Below are 24,045 nucleotides of genomic sequence, written 5' to 3'. Positions count from 1 at the left end.
CATGAAGCATTCTCAGCACATTATGATGGAGAGGAACTAGTTAGTCATATTGGTCCGGGAGAAATCTGAAGCCTTGGTGGGTTGTGATACCTTTCAAAGGACCAACAAAGACATATTGAAATATGTAAGATCTTTCAGGCCCCTTTCTTCTCCAGCTCTGCCGTCACATCTGAAGGGATCGGTGTGAACTCTCAGAAATTCATGTACTATAACAATTTTTTTGTTGGTCCTTCAAACGTTTTCACAAACTAGAAAGACTCCAGAGCATTATAAAGGCAGGCAAGACTAGGGAGGCATCAGACTGGTAGGAAGCTGACCAGGGCAAAACAAATGAAAATAGAAGATTCATTACATTACAGTCTTGGGGGGAAGGGAAGGGGAGGGGAGGGTTTGTAAAAATTGCTGTTTCTTGTTGACTTATGTGTTTATTTTTATTTTGCTCATGTACAAATGGTTGTAAATTTATTGTATAATGAGAGCACTATATAAATTTTTTCTCCATAAAACATGTGAAAAAAATCTTTATTGTACACCTAGTCAAAAACATCACAGTGCTATTTTTAAGTAGCTAAGGAAAAAGCAAAGGGGTCAGGGAGCGGAGGGAGGAAGTCGTGAACTTTGTCAAGATGCATTTTTTTTCTGTAGTTACTACAAACTGCTTTCAACATCCGACCACTGAAGCCGAGTCAGAACATTTTTTGCGATTTCATTATCACTGGAATGTAATTCTGTACTTTTGTTATATCTCGGTAGTTTTCTAAGTGAAACTAAACTAACCTATATACAGTAAGGATCCCGTTCCCAAAGCTTAAAACATGAAAAAGGAACAGCATTATAGTCCCCGAACCTCCTAGCATTTGCTAACACCGTGACCCTCCTGGGTTTTCCTAGTCGTCATCTCCGGCTGTTCTGCTCCCAGCGCCGCCTGTTTTATCTTCCCCGTGAAATGGGTGTGGCAAAGCACCTGAAGGCAGAGAGAGAGAGAGAGAAAAAAAAAGAAGATTATGCACATTACTCACATTAAAAACATTTCTCTGGGGAAGATTGTGAACTTTTCCTGCTCTCTGGTTATGCCTTCGGAGATCTTAAACCTGCAATGGAAGTCACACCCCCACTTTGAAGACCAAGGTGCTCATTTATGCACAAAAGACTTCCTAGGTAATTGGGTATGCACAGCACAGAAGTGTGAATCCTAGGGATTCTGATTTTATCCTCCCCCCCCTCCCCCCATCGTGTTGCTGAATCCCTCCGCGCTCCAACGCTATACTGCGAAACTCTTTCGGCAGAAACCTTGTCAGCATATTGCTTTCGCTTGTTCAGTACGGTGCACAACGACAGCAAACTTCGACACAGCGGCAGAATTGCTAGGTGCCAACAGCAAAAATGGGAAAGCAAAGGGAATAAGGCGAAGCAACAAGCATTATTCATGTTGTGCACGTGTAGGAATACCAGGTTATATGTCACTGACCAAACAGCGGTGCCGTGTCAGGCAAGCAGAAGATCCCAAGCCTGCTGCTCCCTGTGAGGAACAATCCAGATGCAAGGTGTACTGCACGAGTCTTGGGACAGCTGGAATGACCAAAATCGAGGCAATAGAATGCAGTCAGCTGTTAATTATTAGGGATGTGCAGTCACGTGGCCATTCATTAATTCATTTCGCGGCTAAGCTCGTATCTAACGAACGGACAAAATGGACACACAAAATGAATGGCATGCGTGTATGTGGGGGCCCATAGACGTAAGCGCCCACCATTTGTTTTGTGTGCCTAGCGACTATTTGTTAAATACATGCTTAGCACGCGAATGGACGCACAAATGCACATCCCCATTAATTATGTCTCAGTAGTTATCATAATTTGCCCCAGGCACCAAAGCCTACATCTAATAGATCGCTTGCTTTATACTGTTTTATAATTTTAATGTTGTATTTATTTTTTAATTTTATTCGGTCTTATGGATTTATGCTTAGACATACTGATAGGCGGTATAAAAATCTATTAAATAAATACATGAGAAGGTACAGAGAAGGGTGACCAAAATGATAAAGGGGATGGAACAGCTCCCCTATGAGGAAAGACTAAAGAGGTTAGGACTTTTCAGCTTGGAGAAGAGACGGCTGAGGGGGGGGGATATGATAGAGATGTTTAAAATCATGAGAGGTCTAGAATGGGTAAATGTGAATCGGTTATTTACTCTTTCAGATAATAGAAAGACTAGGGGGCACTCCATGAAGTTAGCATGTGGCACATTTAAAACTAATCGGAGAAAGTTCTTTTTCACTCAATGCACAATTAAACTCTGGAATTTGTTGCCAGAGGATGTGGTTAGTGCAGTTAGTGTAGCTGTGTTTAAAAAAGGATTGGATACGTTCTTGGAGGAGAAGTCCATTACCTGCTATTAATTAAGTTGACTTAGAAAATAGCCACTGCTATTACTAGCAATAGTTACATGGAATAGACTTAGTTTTTGGGTACTTGCCAGGTTCTTATGGCCTGGATTGGCCACTGTTGGAAACAGGATGCTGGGCTTGATGGACCCTTGGTCTGACCCAGTATGGCATGTTCTTATGGACATTTTTAAAAACTCAGAATCTAAAATTCCATATGGCCTTTTTTAAATTAAATCTGGAGAAAGCAGGAATGATAACATTGTCCTGATTTCTTTTTTTTAATGAACAGGCAAAGCTAATGCCAGGACTCCAGGTACAGCATTAACTAGGCTCTGAGAAACTGCCAGCAGCCTGCGGTGGTATCTCTCATTAAACCCCTGTGTTGCTCTCTCTCAGCTCTTCCTTGATGTGGGATAAGAGGCGCAGTTGCCACTGTGGAATTTCTGAAGGCTCCGCCTCTTGACCAATCATTGAGGAGGAGCTCAGACAGAGAGATGCAGCTGCCAGACTCCTACTGCACTTCCAGCTCAGTTAATTCTGCAACTGGACTCCGGGGTTTTAATTTTGCAGTTCCATTTTTTTTTTTTAAAATAAAATAGACTTAGCATGTTGATTATAAAATCTCTACGTGTGCCGCAGCCGGGAGACTTGCGTTGACTCGGCGCGGCACGCACCGTGCGGATTAAAAAACCCACGTGAGTACGCGCGTATCTCCCACTATGCGCACAAATGATAAAAACAAAAACGGGGGTGGGGCATGGTCAGGGCGGGGCTTGGGTGGGGAATGGGCGGGTCGGGTATGACGCATGAATTCTGCAGGAAAGGATTTGGTGCGCCGGGGTCCTGTGCCGTGTAAATTTACTTCTGCTTTGGACAGCATGTAAGTAATAAAATAAAATAAAAACAGGCTAGTTAGCGAAATTTAGATGGCCTGGGCTAACAGGGTAAAAGGTAGGCAAACTAATGGGGGGGTGAGGAAGGCTGATTGGTTAACTGGGCAAACTGGAAACGAACTGGGAAAATGGGCTCTAGCATCAGCCGCTCGAGGCGGCATTTGCGCACACATGTGCGCGTCATTATAAAATCGTGTGCACATGTCCGCATGTACGGTCAATTTTATAACACATGCGCTCATATGTTCTAAAACTGCGGTGTCCATGTGAGCGCCCCGGCAAACGCGTGCAGAAATGAGCCCACGCGCGGGTCTTATAATTCACCTCTAGATGTTTTCATTATTCTCTTTCCTGTTCTCAGTTCTCTTATTTGCTGCAAATTTAATTCTGGAGTTGATAAGGAGGTACTGGCTGCTTTACCTACTAAAATGAACGTTTCAGTGAATTGTTTATATTCTGAAATAATCATACCCCTTGTCTAATATAAATTTTCAGACTTTCAAGTCTGAATTTGGAGCTTTGCATATTTTAGAGCCTGCAACGGAAATAAGACCTGGGATCAGTTGCTACCTGTCAATGAGAGTTCCCACAGTTTTAACTTTACAGAATCAGCATTTTTCTACTCTCTCCTGGAAAAAAACAGAAATATCATCCAGTCCATTACATTTCAGGGAGGCTTTATGATTTGACCCATGACATTAGCCATATCTGTCTGGCAGGCTATATGGGGAAGGGGAGGATCTAGGAGGCCAGATATTTGGGCAATGGTCACACCACATTAGTAATGGTAGCTATTTGGATTATTACAAGGCATTGTGGTTAGACATGGGAAGAAAGGATATGAACTAAGCAGGGGATCTTTTATGTTCATCTGCCAAAATTAGAGTACACATGAAGACAAAAAATCTCCCTGGATACAAAGAAATATCTCGCAGGCGGTCATGCTCTATGGCTGACAGCTGAGATATATCCTTAGCAGTGTGGACAGAGGAATAACAGAGCAGAAAGGATGGGCCGGCTAGTCATTGTTTGCTGTCATCTAACATACTACTAAGCTATGATGCTCCAAAAAAATGCACTATAAAACAGCTTTTGAAGTTTGTCAATCCACCATATATATATAAAATGAGATTTCTGGGAAGCTCACTGTGGGCCCAATGTACTGTGCTCTTTCCCTATAGACACAGAATGGGAAAAGGCCTTAGTAAATCAGGCCGTGTATGTAACAAAGCTAAATGCATATTAGTCTTTAATTTGTTGTATAATGTGATTTGTGCCTCGCACAAAATTGTAGATCCCTCCCTCGTCACCATTGCCTTCAAGGACAAGAATATTACATTTGAAGCAAGGAATATTGGATGTTTACGTATGTGTTGATTTAAACTATGCATTTTATTATAGAGGATATGCTCAACAGAATTCTCAGGCTGATTCCAAGTAATCTGATTTCTTGGAACTGAAGACATTAATGCTTTGGAATAGGAATACGCAACCTGAGGCTCAGAATCCACGTGCAGCTCTGAAGGACCCTAATGTGGCTCCTTTACATACATGCATTTTTTTTTAAGAAAAAACAAACAACACAGCAACAAATGGAATTTATACTTAAAATATTAAAGATCAGAAACAAAATAGCCTTGCAATGTCTCGCTGAGATAGCAGGTCTCATGGATAACAAAAGCTCACATTTACAACTCTAGAAATGCCTTTTTTCAATTGATTCAAAATGTTGGTATTGTTGGGTATTGTTTTCTAAAAACTGCCATGGAATGAGCCTAAAAATTAAGATATTTTCAGTTAGGGTACATTGCCAGTGATCCCCCTCAGCAAAGGCAACTTACAATCAGCTGCTAATCTCTGTTGAACTTCTTTGGCTTTGCTTGGGCCTATTGGCAGGGCCGGCGCTTCCATTAGGCAAACTAGGCGGTCACCTAGAGCGCCAAGATTTTGGGGGTGACAAAGTCCTGCCAGTAGGATATCTAGAAGGGTGCTGTACCAAAGTCAATATGTATTTATTTATTTATTTGTTGAGTTTCATATACCGTCATTCGGTGAAGCCATCACAACGATTTACAAGATTCAAAAGGTATTTTCTTAACAATTGTGAATTAAGGTATAACAGGATGGAGAGTTGTACTGGCGCCACTGCTGCCAGTAGTTGAGTTAGGGGAGACGGGAATGAATGACTGAAGATTTGCCTAGGGCATCAAATATGCTTGCACCAGTCCTGCCTACTGCTTTTTTCATACAAGGCATTAACTGGCAGAAAAAAGCTCTGTTAACTGGGGATTACTGCTTAATTAAACAGTCAATAAGTTGCTGACCTCATTTGACTAGCTTCCTAGTGTTAAATTGTTAATTACATTGTATGAGTGTTCTCATTAAATATCTATTTGTCGTACACAGAGACTGCCGGGTGATAAGTAGTTTTTTTTCTCATACATTGTGTCCCTTCCTGACTTCTCCCACACAGGAAGAATGAACGGGGGTAAAAGTCAGCAGGCTGCAGGCCTGCATACTTGTTTTACCTCTGGATATGGTGCAGAATTATTTCGTGGTAGGCACCGGTGAGTCTACGTAACAAGAAAACCAGTGTGGAACTAAAGGACCTAGTCCAGTGCTCCCCTCTTCCGTTAGCTGTACAGTGAAATGGCCCCCATGCTGTTTGCTAAGTTTCCTGCTGGGGGTGCAGGAAGCTAGCAAAAGGCTAGCAAGATAAAACCAAGGATCTCCGAGGTACAAGGAGGACAGAAACAAAGGAGTTTATACATTATTTCAAATCTTCCAGAATTGAAATGAAATCCTGAAATGAATGCCATGAAACACCCCCCCCCCCCTCACACACACACACTCTCTCTCTGATGTGGGTTTTGATGGTATTTCGTTTTGCGATACTGTAAGTCCCGGGATTGTGTCAAATCTCCAATGGTTCTGGAATAGAGAGAGGCCTGGCAAGCACAGCCGTAGACTAAAGAAAACATTTTGGGGTAGATTTTATAAATGTACGTCCGCGCAAACAAAAGTATGCCGGATTTTAATAGATACGTGCGTAGCCGTATCTACGGCTTCTAGAATAGAAGAGAGTCTGTAAAGGATTCCAGGAACATGGGCCCTCGTGAAACGAGTACCGGTTCCTAGCTGTAATCTTGCAAAATGTAACTCACAATCTCCTATACCTGCGATAATGTCTAGGACGGAAGGGAGTCTTCAGAGCTAAAGGAACGTAGGCCCTCGTGGAGCGAGTACCGATTCCTATCTGCAATAGAACTCACTGTGTTCACGTCTGCGATCACCTCCAGGCAATGAAGAGTCTTCAGAGTATTCTGGCAATCTGATATCAAGAAGAGAAAGTGGAGCCCCCCCGTGGAGCAGGTACTCCTGGTAAGTTTGAAAAGGCCGAACAGTGGGGAAAGATTCTCCTTGCTGACTCGGATCGTTGTTGCAAGTATCGTGGACTGCCTAAGCCAGTCCTGTTGGAGTTCCTTGCTAACTCGTTAGAGGTTAGCAAACAAAGACCTTTTAAAGTGGAAATGGATGACGTCACTATGGGGGGACGCCCCCGAGGTTCGCGCCCTTGCTGGTACAAATTCTGGAGCACACGCGCGCGCCCTTACGTCATCAGGAACATGGCGGATCCGTACCATCAAGCCAGCCCGGGGACACCGGGACCAAGAGGCAGAGAAAAGCCGCGGCTGCAACTGTCCATCAGAGCCGAAGGGAGTCAATCCCAAGGTAGAGAGGGTGGAGCGAGGGGCAAGAAGAGGCACGAATGCAACAAGCCCTAATGGAATGAGCCCTAACCTGACTAGGTAACAGCTTTTCAGATCCACATATGTAGCTGTGACTACCTCCTTAATCCAGCGAGCTATTGTAGCCCGCGATGCCGGTTTGCCCTGTTTCCTTCCACCATGAAGAAGTAGCCTAGTGCTTAGAGCAGTGGGTTATGAACCAGGAGAGCAGCATTCAAGTCCCACTGTTGCTCCTTGTGACCTTGGGCAAGTCACTTTACCCTCCATTGCCTTGGGTACAAACTTAGATTGTAAGCCCTCTGGGGACAGGGAAATACTGACAGTACCTGAATGTAATCCTGAAAAAAGTGTGAAAAGTGGAATATAAAATATCTAAAAAAAATAAATAAAATAAACAGGTGATCCATCCAAGTAGTATTCCTCCACATCTCTTTCCTTATCCAAGGACAGCAAGGAAATGGCTGTACCACTCCTGGAGCCACCTGAAGGAATGGCTCCCGGCAAGACAAGGCCTGCAGCTTGGAAATCCAAAGCACAGAACAAATCGCCAGCAGAAACACCATTTAGCCACAAGGAAAAGCTACGCAATGGTTTTGATATAGGGCCCGCCAGGAAATTGAACACCAGGTTAAGACTCCACAAAAGAACTGGTAACTGCAAGGGAGGACGAAAATGTTTCACTTCCCTCAAGACACAGGCCACATCAGGATGAGATGATAAGGATTCCCATTCACCTGCCCCCTGAAACAGGTAAAAGCCACAACCTGTACGTTCAAGGAATTATGGGCAAACCCTTTATTTAACCCATCCTGCAAAGATTCCAAAAGGAGCAGGAACTTAACTGAATGAGAAAGAACACCTCAACCTTCACACCAAACCTCAAACACTCGCCAAACCCACACATAGGCAAAGGAAGTTGAGAACTTTCATGACTGTAGCAAGGTGGCAATCATCGCAGTAGAATATCCATGCTTCAACAAGCGAGCCTTCTCAAGGGCCATACTGTAAGACAAAACTGAGTCGGATCTTCATGAAGGACGGTTCCCTGCTGCAATAGATTCCTGTGCAGCACAAGACAAAGGAGGGTTTCTACCAGGAGACTTCACAGATCTGCATACCATGGTCTTTTGGACTAATCTGGTGCTACCAGAAGCACTGTCCTCCTGTGGTCTTCAATCCTTGGAACTATTCTTCCCACCATGGGCCACAGGGGAAAGGCATACAGCAGCTTGTCTTCCAGCCCGACCTGCATGCCAGCATCGATACCCAAGTACTTTGGATCTCTCCTGTGACGGAAGAATCGAGGAACTTTTGCACTGCAAGAAGTCGCCAGCATGTGTAGAAACAGAAGGCCCCATTGATCCACTATCAGCTGGAACGCCTCCTCTGACAATACCCATTCTCCTGGATCCAGACTCTCCCTGCTGAGCAAGTCTGCTCTGACATTGTCTTTCCCTGCAATGTGCGAAGCTCAGCTCTCCTAAAGATACTCTTCTGCTCATTCCATAAGTTGGTCTATCTCCTGCGATACTTGCTGGCTCTTGGTTCCTCTCTGCTGATTGATGTAATCCACCATTGTTGCATTGTCAGAGATTATTTGGACCACTCGACCCTGTAGCCTACTGCTAAACTGCAAGCATGCCAACTGGACAGCTCGGGCTTCCAGCCAATTGATGTTCCAAAGAGACTCCTCTGTATTCCAGCGCCCTTGTGCCGTTAGTTCCTGACAGTGAGCTCCCCAACTTTGGAGGATTGAATCTGTCGTGAGTACCAACCAGCCAGCGATGTCAGGGAAACTCCCTTCCTCAGATGATCCACTTGCAACCACCACTTGAGGTGAGAGTAGACTTCCGTCAGCTGGTGGAGCTGAATCGAATAATCCTGATATTGCAGATTCCATTGCGACTGCAGGAACTACTGAAGTGGACACATATGCATCCTCACCCACAGTACCACTTCCAGGATTGTCGCCATCAACTCGAGTACCTGGAGATAGGACCACACTGTTGGGCATATAGTGCTCACCAAGAGACACACCTGAGACATCAACTTTAGAATATGAGCTCCTGGAAGAAAAACTTTGTCCTGAGGTAGCCAACTGAGCTCCTGTAACAAAGAGATCATCTTGCGGGTCACCAGATGACTCTCTTCCAGAGACTTGGCCTGAACCAACCAGTAGTATAAATACGGGTGTACCAGGATCCCATCCTTTCTCAGAGTCCAATTGGATAGGAATATGGAGGAATGCTTCAGACAGATCCAAGGAAGACAGAAATTCCCCTGACTGGTACTGCCCTTATCACTGAGCGTATTGTTTCCATGCGAAAATGAGTCACCCGCAAATGATAGTTGACCCCTTTGAGATCTAGAATGGGGCAAAAGGAGACCTCCTTCTTGGGCACAATGAAATAAATGGAATATTGATCAGTATTTTCTTGAGATGTGGGTAGTAAAACCACAGCCCTCAGACTGAGGAGCCTTGACAGTGTACACTCCACCACCTGCTTCTTCTGCAGGGAGGGGCAGGGAAACACCATGAATAAATCCTGAGGAACACTGCAAAATTTCAGCACATATCCTTTTCGTATCACTTCCAGGACCCATTAATTTGATGTGATCTTGACCCACTCTGATAAAAGAGAGAGAGAGGCATCCCCCTATCTCTTCTTTCCAGGGTGGGTTGGCAAACTTTCATTGGAAAGGTTAGGAGGTTGTACTACTCAAGCCCCTGCCTTGCTTGTGCTGTTTGGGATGAAAGGATTGAGATCTTCCAAAAGGCTGAGTCCTCTGAAAGGTTGTCCCTCTGTAGGGATGAAAATGCTTGGCACCTCTAAGTTAACTCCTCATACCAAAGGGGCACAGCAACTGCTTCTTATCCTCCGGCAACCATAGGAAACAGAAATTCACCCTACTTACTGGCCAGCTTCTCCAATTCGCTCCCAAACAAGAGCGAACCTTTAAAAGGTAATTTCATAAGATTAGTTGTGGATGTCGCATCAGCCGACCAATTCCTTATCCATAATTGGTGTCTGGCTGCTATTACCAAAGCCGCTCCTCTGGCCAAAGTGCGGACAAAATTGCAGCCCACATCTGCTAAGAAGGCAGCGGCAGAGGGTTCCATAACTGCCTTGAAGTCACTAGAGTCATTAACCTCCTGAGAAAGAAGTAAACAAGAGCAGCCACCAGGGAACAGCAGGAAGCTATCTGCAAGATCATTCCCACTGCTTCACATGCTTGCTTAAGGATGGTCTCAATTCTCCTATCGTGCACATTCTTCAAGGCCGCTCCTCCCTCTATAGGGATAGTAGTTCACTTAAAAACGGCACAGCAAGCGCACCCACTTTCGGGAAACGCAGATGCTCTCTCGCCACTGGATCCAGGGGGTACAGGCCTTCCAAGGTCTGACCCCCTTTAAAATTTGCCTCCGGGGTATCGCTCCTTGTGACCTTGGGCAAGTCACTTTACCCTCCATTACCTCCGGTACAAAATGAGATTGTAAGACCTGTGAGAATAGGGAAATACCTACAGTACCTGAATGTAATCTGCTTTGATGTACACTTTGAAGTGCCGAAAAGTGGAATAAAAAAAGAAAAAAATCAATCAATTCTTGAATGGCCTCCATAACCAGGAAAAAAGAAGAGGCTTTATGCAAAGAAACCAAGATGGGATTTTTCTTCGGCTCAGACATGATATCTGCTCCAGGAACTCCCAGCATCTTCAACGTCTGGGAAATCAGGCTTGGCAATTCAGCTCTATGAAAGAACTGCCACCAAGTTCTATACGGTTCTAATCCCGGAGGAATTTCATCATCCTCTAGAGAGTCAGGATCCGCCTCAGTAGCCTCCGGATGCCTGTCAGGGACACCTGCCACTCGAAGTGGGCCTTGGAGCTTAAATGCAATACCAGAGGAGGGAGAGGCCATCGCCTGAGGAACTGAGCTGACAGGATTAGATGGGGCTGAGGACTGAGCCTGAAGAAAGGATTGCAATCCCTGAAAACATTTTACCCAAGAAAAGGCAGAAGAATCCATACCAAAAACAGGAGGTACTTGTGCGGTGCCCACTGAGCTGCCATCCTCTGCTGAGGAACCAGTCAAAGGAGTTCCAATATCAGGCGTTTCTCCTGACACATCTTTAACCCATGAAATCATCAGGCTGGGAAGAACCAGGCTTAGTAAAATCAGAGAAAGATAATTCTCCCTGAGCCTCAAAACAGCGCTGGCGCAAGTTAGAAGGGACACCAGGCTGAGACGCCTAAATATGACAGGCGGCGCACAAGGCAAGGTGCTTAGCTTCTTAGCTATAGGCGCCATTATTATTATTATTATTTTATTTGCATCCAAAATTTAGAGATCCAAGAACTAGGCATCCAAAATGTAGGTGTCAAGCGCACACAAACGTACACCTAAATGTGCGCACAGTCGGGCGGATTTTAAAAGCCCTGCTCGCGTAAATCCGCCCGGATTTATGCGAGCAGGGCCTTGCGTACTGGCGCGCCTATTTTCCATAGGCCGCCGGCGCGCGCAGAGCCCCGGGACGCGCGTAGGTCCCGGGGTTTGTCGAAGGGGGCGTGTCGGAGGCATGTCTTGGGGCGGGACCCGATGACGCTGCGTTTCGGGGGTGGGATGCAGCGTTTCGAGGGCGGGACCGGGGGCGTGGCGCCGGCCCGGGGGCGTGGTCCAGGCCTCCGGACCAGCCCCCGGGTCGGAGGACGGCGCGCCAGCAGTCTGCTGGCGTGCGTAGATTACGTCTGCTTCTCTCAGGCGTAAATCTACGGACAAAGGTAAGGGGGGGGTTTAGATAGGGCCGGGGGGTGGGTTAGGTAGAGGAAGGGAGGGGAAGGTGAGGGGAGGGCGAAAGAGAGTTCCCTCCGAGGCCGCTCCGATTTCGGAGCGGCCTCGGAGGGAACGGAGGCAGACTGTGCGGCTCGGCGCGCGCAGGCTGCCCAAAATTGGCAGCCTTGCGCGCGCCGATCCAGGATTTTAGAGGATACTCGCGGCTAAGCGCGTATCTTATAAAATCCAGCATACTTTTGTTTGCGCCTGCTGCGCAAACAAAAGTACGCGATCGCGCTGTTTTTGAAAATCTACCCCAGTATAAGCACGCACAACCTTGATGCACATCAGGACACACCGCTGAAAAGACGTCCTCTAGAGGGCAGATGAACGCATAGGCAAATCACATGAAAAACACTGTTATGGTCTACCACATGGCATACTGTGAAAAAGCCTCGGAATGGGGCCTAGCCACAAGAGGCTGCTCAACCCACCAGGCTGCCCACTGTCCCTGGACCTCCCTCGGAGCGGAATGTCAGAACAGCAAGCTGAGCTTGGAGACCAGGAAACATCCCTCCTTCGCTGTCTCTGTAAGATATCTCTCTCTCTTTTTTTTTTTTTTTTTTTAAATCTTACCTGAGCTTAGCCCTTCCGAGCTGAGCACAGTCGATATCAGGCTGCAGGGGAAAAGGGCATATGCCGTCACCACCGTGCTCAGCTTCGTGCACCCGCTGCCTTTAAACTGTACAATCAGCTAAATCCATGCTGGCTGAAAAACCAACTACCAGACCAAGGCACACATCTTAGGGCTCACGGAAATCACCTCAGGAATTCTCAACTGGGGAGGAGGGACCATTGGGTATCACCACAGGAGAGCACGGCAATCAAGTTTCCTTTTAATTTCTCCTACATTCTCCTTCTAAAATCTGAAGCAATCCCCAGTAGGGAGATGCACGTCCACCATCTGCTGGAGACAGAGAATACTGGCAGGCTGATGTCACCACAGGAGTATTTATACTGTGATGTTAGTTTGCTCCGTCTCCATCTGCTGGTAGAAGTGTAAAAGAACATAAGAAATTGCCATGCTGGGTCAGACCAAGGGTCCATCAAGCCCAGCATCCTGTTTCCAACAGAGGCCAAACCAGGCCTCAAGAACCTGGCAAATACCCAAACACTAAGAAGATCCCATGCTACTGACGCAATTAATAGCAGTGGCTATTCCCTAAATAGAACTCACTGGTTCTGGATTCAACTGTCTGGACACTAAGAAAAATGACAGCAATAGCAGAGTTAAAGCTGCTGAGTAGATGTGCAACTCCCTCGCTAGTGCTCATTGGATCTTAGGGATGCAATCACAGTCACCCTTACATCTGCACCATTTGTTCAAGCCAGATATAGTGAGCAATCAATAATGTAGAGTACTAAAACCACTCAAAATTAGGTTTCATAAGGTGAGGGAGGGAGGGATCATCTCTCTCCTGCTTCTCTCTGCCGCAACCTAATAAATCTTCTTTTTTAAATTTTAGAGCAAATATTTTCAGAAGGAATTTATTCAGGTAAATAGGCACTTCCCTGGGTATCCCTGTATCCATCGCAACACGGATTTCGAAAACACTACAGCACGGAGACATTGCTCCTCTCTCTAACAGATAACATTCTAAGAGGCTTTGATAGCGGTAAACACTATATTCTAATAATGCTCGACCTATCGGCAGCCTTCGACACAGTTAACCACAAAATACTACTAAATAGACTAGAAGAAATCAGACTACAAGGCAAAACATTAAACTGGTTCAGCTCATATCTAAAAAACAGGTTTTTCCAAGTTCAGATCAATAACACATTATCAGAAAAAATCAACCTCAAAACAGGAGTTCCGCAGGGATCAGCCCTGTCTGTGACCCTTTTTAACATATACATGCTGCCATTATGCCACTTACTGGCAGGACTAGGAATTATACATTACATTTATGCTGACGATATCCAACTAATTCTACCTATAGATGACACAATAGAGAAAACATTAAATCTAGCTAACGTGTACCTAAGCTTATAAAACAACTACTAACACAAATGGAACTTGTTATTAATATTGATAAATCAGAATTTCTACACCTAGAACGGAAAAATACTGAAATCAGCCAAACCTCAATAATCCTCAAAGACAACCAGAAAATTGAACTAGCTGGAAAAGTACGTAACCTTGGAATAATAATGGACCCTGAAATCAATCTAAAACAGCACATATCACTAAAAGTAAAGGAAGGATATGCAAAACTCATGGTACTCAGAAAACTAAAACCACTACTAACTCAAAATGACTTCCGAACAATTCTACAGGCACTAATTTTCTCCAGCACGGATTACTGTAATGCCCTGCTGCTAGGACTACCAAATACTACGTTAAGACCACTTCAAATACTTCAGAACACAGCAGCTAGAATACTAACTGGAAAAAGGAAGAGGGACCATATAACCGAAACCCTAGTGGAACTTCATTGGTTACCGATTGAACACAGAATTAAATACAAAACCCTATGTACCATCCATAAACTAATTCATGATGAGAAATCAGACTGGCTAAACACAGCATTACGGGTACACGTCCCACACAGAAATCTTCAATCAGCAAATAAAGCACCCCTAACCATCCCTTCAGTTAAAACAGCAAGACTAACCCAAGTGAGGGAAAGGGCCTTATCATTAGCAGGACCCCCAATTTGGAACACAATGCCTCCAGAGATCAGATTACAAAGTGATCTCAAGGCATTTAAGAAAAGTTTTAAAACATGGCTTTTTAAACAAGCATTTAACAAGGCGACAGGAGAATAGAAATTATTCAGGAATAAGCAGATAAGCACCGACACACAGTACTTAGGACGATACAGTAGAGTAGTCTATGAACCCCACATCACAACTAGCATATTGATAACACTATGTATGATAAATTTACCCGTAAAAGTACCTTTAGTACACTCGGTCATGACCCACTTCTCTAAAAATTATTTTGTCTAATGATATATTGTAACCGAACCTTTGACGGCACCTGTTAGAATGTACTATAGTACACTTTTACCTACATTAAATATGGGCCTACATGTAAACCGTTGCGATGGTATATAACTTAGCGACGGTATAGAAAAGATTTTAAATAATAAATAAATAAATAAATAAATAGATTGTTCTGTTAAGAAATTGTCCCACCTCCTCCATTCAGAGTGACTATTTATTTGCGGGGACTTCTAGCCCACCATATTACCAATAACATGTTCATGGCAGATAACAGTTCATAAAAATTACTCAATACTCAAATAAAAAGTGTGCGTGAGCTATTAAAGCGATGTACTTTTAGCCAAATTAAAAAGAGGCGCTCTGGGCCAGCAGGTAGCTCGCAATTGTGCTGTGTGCTGCCAAGTCAAGAGCCATGAGTTGGATTCCTGACTCAGGTCTGGGCTAAGGATACTGGAACGGCAACGTTCACTGCCCTAGAGGGAGAGGGAATGATAGTCATCGTGCAATGGCGGCACCTAGTGGCCAGACTGAGGATCCATGATAGCAAGGCTTTGGCAATAGCCCCGGTGCATGGCCCCTGGTAAGGACTGTTGCTGTGGTGACTAGACTAAGTGAGTTGGGAGGGGGATAATAAAATGGGTGAGAAATTCCCAGATACTTGCAAATGAAGGCTCTTGGCATCACATCCTAGTTCTGGTTCCAATCCAGCTGGAAGCCTAAAAGAACAGGAGGAAATTGCCAGATGGGACAAAAAAGGGGAGGTCGAAGAGGATTTTGCGCAGCCTTGCGCGCGCCGACCCTGGATTTTATAAGATACGAGCGGCTACGCGCGTATCTTATAAAATCCGGTGTACTTTTGTTTGCGCCGGGCGCGCGTACTTATTTAAGATCTACCCCAAAGTGCCTAGAGAAGAAGTCCATAAACTGCTATTAGTCAATAAGGATTAGTAGCATGGGATCTATTCATTTAGTGTTTGGGTACTTGCCAGGTACTTGTGACTTGGTTGGCCACTGCTGGACACAGGATACTGGGCTTGATGGACCCTTGGTCTAACCCAGTATGACATATCTTACATTCTTATGTAAATGCACGTCAATGTGCTAGGCCAAGATTTGCTTTCCGCATCCCCTCTTTCAGGCTCACATATTAACACAAAAAGGTGATGTGGTGTCCCCTCCGGCTTGGCACCCAGGACAGTCACCTTTCTTACTCTGAGGTGCTCCGTATGCCCCCCCTATCATCCCAATAACCCTAAGTTCCCGCACGTAGTATTATATGTGGCTGAAAAGTTTATAGCTTGTTATTTCAGAAATGATAACCTTGGAAGAGCCCATGAGTGCATACTTTCCAGATCTGTTTGCTGCTGTTGAGCTGATGTCGATCCTCTTTGGACACCAGAAGGATTTTTGTCTTCCGATTTGAGGTCCTCTGGTGGCCACCGCAGTTCACCGCTTTCCACGTCTCCGGACTCCGTAGGTTCTACCACGATCGAAGGCAGTCTTTTGGTCAGCTTCGGGAACTTCTCACGTTTATCTGGAAAAGCCTAAGAAACTGTTCTGTTACACGTTTGTCAAAAATGTGCTTATTTATTTATTTATTTACATTTTTAAATGCAAGCTTTTCGAAATCTAGCAAGCTCTCCCAATGAACTGATGTCAGTCTTTAATCTTTTGGAGAAACAATTTCACACTGTTGAAATATTTTTTTTGTCTTTCGCTTACATTTTCTGCATTGGATATGTTATTGTTGATATCTGTTTGTCTTGACGACATCTGTAGCTCACTGTTTTTCATGAGTTATTTTTGACATGTATATTCCTATATTTATCCACTGTGACTGCAAAATAGCATTTGTGAAAATCAAGAATAGTCTGTATTTTATCAGAGTTTGGTAATATGGTTTTGATAAACATCAATAATGAAAAATATGTCATACCATCTGTTTCATTAAAAAAAAAAAAAAAAATCCATCACAAAAGCTCCTGTATCCTCCTGCAATGATCAGAACAGATGTATTTCACAGTGTTTAAGAAAGATTAAAAAGAAAATCTCCTTGCAATACAGTTGGAAGACCGCTAGCAGAGGGAAAACAGCTTCTCTTAAAAACTGGATGCAGAGAAAGGAGGCTTTCAGTAAACTGGAAAGCAGCGTAATGACTGGGATAACTTGAGCAGAATATTCAGCGAGACAAGTTACCTGCTATGAATACATTCAGCTAAATATATCCAGCTAATTTCTGCCACGGTGCTGAGAACAGAAAGCTAAAGTCACCCGGGTGAGTTTTAAGCTAATCAGCTACGTTCTGAATACAGCACATTAAAAAGCAAGTTAAAAAAAAACCAAACCATGATAGGCCAGCAGCAGCCCTGTCCCCAGCAAAAAAAATTATTCTCCTGGCCTCAGCGGCCCTAGGATGCCTCCTCCTGCTTTAAAATGAAGACCAACCCCCACCCCTCCCCCAAAGCTTTCTTTTCTCCCTACAGGAGGGGGAGAAGTTGGTACCTTCCACCCGTGATATAAAATAGTTATAGCAGAGGAGCCGCCAGCCCACCTGGCATCACCCCCTTGCAGTGCATGCCGGAAAGACATGTATGTCCCAGAGGAGCACCCTCTGCACATCCCCCCTCCCTCCCACTCGAAATGGGAATGGCATGCGGTGGCAACACCCTCCTACCCAGCCGAAATAAAAACCATTTTCAAACACACGCGCACAGGAGGCCGGTGCTAGCTTATTTGCTGCCCTGTGTGAACAAATACTGTGCTGCCAACCCCCCCCCCCGTTCATTCATTCTCTGTCCTGCAACCACCAAAAAAAACATTATATTTACATGCACTACTGTGATGTCAACCAGAAATCCCTGCAAAAAAGACACCTGGAACCCTTATGGTATTAGGCCTATTGTCGGGCCGATATAGTAAACTGCGCGGGAGAGCCGGCGAGCGCCCACTCTCCCGACGTGCGCCCAGGCCATTCTCCTGGGCGCGCGATTCACTAAGCAAAGGTATGCAAATTAGGGCCCACGGTAATAAGGAGGCGCTAGGGGCACTAGCACTTCCCTAGCGCCTCCTTATTGACAGAAGCGGCGGCTGTCAGCGGGTTTGACAGCCGACGCTTAATTTTCTGGCGTCAGTTGTCAAACCCGCTGACAGTCAAGGGTTCAGAAAACGGACGCCGGCAAAATTGAGCATCCGTTTTCTAACCAGTGGGCAGATTTTTTTTTTTTTTTAGATTTTTAAAATTTTTTTATTTTTGGGGCCTCCGACTTAATATTGCTATGATATTAAGTCGGAGGGTGTACAGAAAAGCAGTTTTTTCTGCTTTTCTGTACTCTTTCCCAGTGCCGGCCGAAATTAACTCCGTGGTATTAAAATTTGGGGGCTTCCAGTTCCTCTTTGCTGATCTCGTACATCGCGAGATCGGCATAGAGAAAGTGCTACTCTTGCACATTTCCAAAGATAATATATGCCAATCACTAAAAATTTAAAAAAGATTTTTTTTGTTTTACCTTTGCTGTCTGATCTTAGTTTTCTAATCAGTTGGTCACAAGCTTTTTTTTTCCCACCTTCCCTTCCCTTGGTTTTTTGCCAATTCCTTTTACAGGCTCTCTTTTTTTTTTCTGTTTCACCTCTATCCACCTGTCTTTTCCTCTTCTTCCTTAAAACACACACTCAGGTTCTCATTCTCACATTCTGTCTCTCTCTCTCACACATACACACACACAGGCACAAGCTCTCACTCTCACATGCTGTCTCACACATAGCTCTCACTCTCAAATGCTTTCTCTCATACATAAATACACACTCTCTCTTTCACATGCTCACTCTCACATACACCGGCTCTCTCACTCTCACATGCTCTTAGACAAACACAAGCTCTGTCACTCACATGCTGTCTCACACAAACACAGAGGCTCTCACATGCTGTCTCACACACACACACACATACAGAGGCTCTCAGGCTCTCACTCCCAAACACAATCTCTCAACTCACTCTCTTTCACACACAATCTCTCAACTCACTCTCATATACACACACACATATACATACACACACTCACACTCTATAGAGCCTCAGCTTCTCTCTCACCTTTGGGCCTCCTCTTTGTGGGTCGCTGCGGGATGGGCTCCTGTTTCCTCAGGCAACAAATTCCACAGCTTAATTGTGCTCTGAGTGAAAAAATTCCTTCTCCAATTTGTTTTGTATCTGCTACCTGTTCGTTTCATGGAGTGTCCCTTAGTCCTTGTACTATCTGAAAGAGTACAAGGACTTTTCCAGCCCGCTCAGGATTTTAGAAATCTCTATCACATCTCTTCTCTTCTCCAGGTTAGAGCCCCAGTGTCTTCATAAGACAGCCATTCCATCCCCTTTATCATTTTTATCATCTTTCTCTGTACCTTTTCCAGTTCCGCTATATCTCTTTTGAGACTGGGCAACCAGAAATGAGCGCAAGGTGTGGTTACACCACTGATCCATACCGGAGCATTATAATATTCTCAGTTCTACTCTCTATTCCTTTCCAGAGAATTCTTAATATTCTATTTGCATTTTTAACTGCTTCTGCACAAGGAGCTAAGAATTTCAACATATTTATTTACTTTATTTATCTTCTGCTGTTTGTCACTTCAAAGCAAACTACATTCAGGTACTTCCCTGTGCCCAGAGGGCTCACAATCTAAATTTGTACCTGGGGCAATGGAAGGTAAAGTGAACTGCCCAAGGTCACACGGAGCAGCCATGGGATTTGAACGCTGGTTTCCCAAAGACTCCAAGATCCTTATCCTGAGTGGTGACTCCTAATATGGATCCCAGCATTGTGTACTTTTAGTTTTTGAATTATTTTCTCCCTAGTGCACCTTTGCACCTGTCCACATTATTTGTAGTCTGCCATTCAGATGCCCACTTCTTGAGTCTGGTAAGGTCCTTATGCGGTTCCTTAAAGTCTGCTTGTGTTTCTTTACTACTTTGTTATCTGCAAATTTGATCACCTCACTCATTGCTCAGTTTTCCAGATTATTATTATTTATTTATTTATTTTTAATTTTTATATACCGAGGTTCTTATAGAGACTACAAATCACTCCGGTTTACATATAACGATAAACTGCCCAACAGAGATAAGGGGCTTTACATAGAACAGTGGCACATATGGAACAATATAACTGGATGACAATTTAACATAATGATAATAAATAATATAGTATAGTTTAACATTGTAATTAATAAAATTATGTAATATAATCTGTATAATTTAACTATTTAACTTGGATATAGTGACATATTAACCATGCCAAATATAAATAATAAGATAAAATGAATTTTTGAACTTAGAAATTGTAGTCCAGTTGCAGAGGAAAATATAAATAATAAGATTAATTTTATAATTAATATTAATGAATAAACTGAACACCCATCCCAGTACAGCTCCCTGGGGCACTCCACTGGTCTCTCCATTAGGAAACTGACCATTCAATCCTACTCTTTGTTTCCTATCTTTTAACCACTTACCTATCCACAGTAATACCCACATGAATATTTTGTTTCCTGAGATCCTCTTGTAAGGGGCTTTATTTATTTATTTATTTAAAAGTTCTTATATACTGTACCCTCCATACACTGTATTCCTACCTTCAAAGAATTCAAATACATTCTCCCTTTGATAAATCCATGCTTATCCATACGTCTAGTAACGACAAGGCACATATTCAGAAATATTTAGAAGATAATTCAGACGTTATCCAGCTAAATGAATATTTGGGCACTTAGCCGGCTAGAATTTAGTTGGCTAAGTTAGGGGCGTTGCAGAGGCATAACTGGGAGGGGCTGAGTTAGCCGGCTGAGAACCCCGCCTAACTCTGACATTCAGAGTGACCTGGCTAACTAACAGGGAGATGCATCAAGGTCATTATCGTGCACTAAAAGGTCCCAGTTTCTATTTTTTAAAGGATGCCTTTTTGGCCCCATTCAGCCATTGTAGCAGATGCTTATTTTTCTTTTGACCTTTTCTAATTTTTAACTGTTGTAACTTTTTGATTTCTTTCTAATAGTCTCCTCATTTTATCATAGTCACACTTTTAAAATCATATATTATTGCAGTAGTTTTATTTATCATTTTCCCTCTGGTTGTTATCTCGAAATTTGAGAGCATTATGGTCACTATTTCCAAATGGCTCCACCGCCATTAACCTTTGCACCAGATTCTGCATTCCACGGATAACTAGGTCTAAAGTTGCACCTCTTCTTGTTGGTTCTAGATCCAATTGTTCCATGAAGCAATCATTTACCGCATCTAGGTACATAACCTCCCTGACGTGCCCCAATGAGACATTCACCCAATTGATATTTGGGTAATTGAAATCTTGTTTGTTTAATTAAAAAATGTTCTCTCTCACAACTTTACAATATATGTCCATTTATTGTGTTTCCATATTTGTTATTCTATCTAATGCCCATTAGCATTTCACAATCTGTTTCACCATCCTGAACAGGGGGATGGTAGTAAATCCCCACTGTTATACTCCTCCCTGACACTCATGGAATTTCTATTCATAGAGATTCCAGAGAACAATTTGCTTCCTGCAGGATTTGTATACTATTCAACTCCATGAAATCCTTTACATATAGGGCCATGCTACCACTATTTCTGGCCACTCTGCACCCTGGTAACACTATGTTCCCTTAGTTGTCCTTTTTCCCCCAGGTCGCTAGAGCAACGCTAGACACTGGAAGGAATGTGTGCCCTTAGCCTCCCTTCTGTATTCTTTTATCTGACTTCAGTGAAAGGAAATGGATATTGCTTTTGAAACATACATACTATTTATGTCACTCTTGGTTTATCACTTGTGCTTCACATCTTTTTATCAGCCACCCAAATAGACTCCGAATCTAAGAAAGCTGCAAGAAGATCAGCTTATCATTCTTATTAATCAGTAAACCCCTGAGAAGCAAGGATTCTAACATTTCTCCAGAGCTTACTCACACCAGGAAAGAAATACACTCGCCATGAATTCCTGCCTCCTCTCCTCACCCAATAATTTGTTTTGAAACTGGGGGGGAGGGGGAAGAGGGGGCAGATGAGTGCACTTCTGCCCTGGCAAATGCACATTCCTACCCCCCCCCCCCCCAATCTCCATGATTAGGTATGGGAAATGCAGGGTACTGGAGGGCGCTAAGTGGGGATCTTATATGCCTTCCGACTCAAAAATGATAGAGTACAAAGAAAGAAGACAAAAAGACAGTACTGGGCAAGAAGAAATCTTGCAGGTAGTCACACTCTGTGGCTGGCAGCCGGAATGTATCATTGGCAGCGAGCACAGAATAACTGAGCAGACTGGGATGGGTTTTTTCTGTTGCCATCTACTGTGTTACTATGTTACAAGAAGGCCCCCCCCCCCCCTTCTCTCGCTCTCTCCTCCTCCATTCCCCCAACCTTCTCTTCTTCCAGTCTTCATCCTCCTCTTTCACCCTAACTCCTCATGCTACTCTTCTCCTCCTTTACTCTCTCTTCTCCCCCACCAAGCCCTCTCACTTTCCTCTTCTACCCCACTCCCCACTGCAGCCCTCTCCCTGTCCTCTTAGGCCCCAGTGGGGGCCAAAGATACTTTCTGCTCCAACCGGGCCCTGACTGGAGCCACCACCACTTCACAACAAGAAAATCCACTTGCCCCTGGCAAGCAGGAGAGTGGATATTTCAAACTTTGCTGATAAATATTAAACAAGGACATGAACTATTGCTCACATCTTTTTCCTAAGTAACAAGCAATAATGCACATTGGAGACATGCAGTAATGCCCACAATAGCTCATTAGTCATTATGCCAGATGTTTATGTTATTCACTCAGAAATGTATTAATTTATTTATTATTTATCATGTGCCTTTCCAAGAATATGCTCAAGGCAAGTTACAACAGAATATATACAATTAACAGAATTAAAATTCAGACAACAATTAAAATACAATCCAATATCAGGAATAATAAAATTAACTTACTAGAATAATACTCTAGTGTTTCCCAACCTTCTCGTGGAGGCACACCTATCCAGTTCAGTTTTCAAGATCTGCACAATGAAAATGCATGAAATAGATTTGCATACCCTGGGTCTCCAATGTATGCAAATCGCTCTCATGCATATTTATTATGGATATCCTAAAAACCTGACTGGTTTAAGTGTGCCTCCAGGAGAGGGTTGGGAAATACTTTAATACACTATAGCAACTCATATATGGCAAAAACATTAGATAAGAGGGCAATTTTTAAAACTGCATCCAGGCAGGAGGGCTTTCAGAAAACTGCCCACCCTCTTTGCATGTGTTGTGCCACAGTACCCATACCTTTACCTGCCTATCTGCGAGGCATTCTTAGGGCAGGGTTAGATTAGGGGAGAAAACAATGCTTATAGTTTTGGGGGGCAATATTCAGTGCTGAGCGGCTTGGCTAGTTAGCTGGGTAAACAAATCCTGCTAACTAGCAAGGTATATTCAGCAGCATGGTCGCTGCCCCCAGAATGCCCTCAACTTACGCAGCTAAATTCTAGCTGGAGAAGTCTTTAAATATGCAGGTTTAGCCATTTAGACGGATAACCTTTTCAGTTATCTGTCTAAATGGCTTTTGAATATCGACCTCTGGATTTTCAAAACTATGTACGTTGCCTTGGTCAAAACAATTATCCGCAGAAAAAGCGAGTGCAAATCTCTGGAGGTACTTTATTTTGTAGGCAAGTTTCAAAGGGAAAGCATGTGGGTATTTACTCTTTGAAAATTGGTGCAGAACCTGAGGCCCACATACTTTTCACCGGCTTGCAGCTTTGAAAATTGCTCCCATCAACAAAATTTACCCCACAATCTAACATTAACGTGAACATATAAAATAAGCAATAGCACCATAAATTATAAGGATCTGTGAGAAGTACCAGGGGTAAGAACATAAGAACATAAGAAGAACATAAGAACATGCCATACTGGGTCAGACCAAGGGTCCATCAAGCCCAGCATCCTGTTTCCAACATTGGCCAATCCAGGCCATAAGAACCTGGCAAGTACCCAAAAACTAAGTCTAGTCCATGTTACCGTTGCTAGTAACAGCAGTGGCTATTTTCTAAGTCAACTTAATTAATAGCAGGTAATGGACTTCTCCTCCAAGAACTTATCCAATCCTTTTTTAAACACAGCCATACTAACTGCACTAACCACATCCTCTGGCAACAAATTCCAGAGTTTAATTGTGCATTGAG

General features: G+C 43.7%; 1 protein-coding gene across 1 annotated transcript in view; it reads right to left on the bottom strand.

The window, feature by feature from the left end:
• Positions 1-504: 504 nt before the first annotated feature.
• LBHD2 (LBH domain containing 2) overlaps positions 505-24,045 on the bottom strand; it is a 49,563-nt gene continuing 26,022 nt past the window's right edge. The window contains exons 3-4 of the mRNA XM_029597998.1: positions 16,163-16,361; positions 505-964 (exon numbers count right to left, since the gene is read on the bottom strand). Of these exons, the coding sequence (XP_029453858.1) occupies positions 888-964; positions 16,163-16,361 (276 nt within the window). The 3' untranslated portion in view covers positions 505-887. The remainder of the gene's footprint in view (positions 965-16,162; positions 16,362-24,045) is intronic.

The sequence above is a fragment of the Rhinatrema bivittatum genome, chromosome 4 (assembly GCF_901001135.1).
Source record: "Rhinatrema bivittatum chromosome 4, aRhiBiv1.1, whole genome shotgun sequence".
NCBI lineage: Eukaryota > Metazoa > Chordata > Amphibia > Gymnophiona > Rhinatrematidae > Rhinatrema > Rhinatrema bivittatum.
This window is presented reverse-complemented; position numbering and strand designations above follow the sequence as displayed.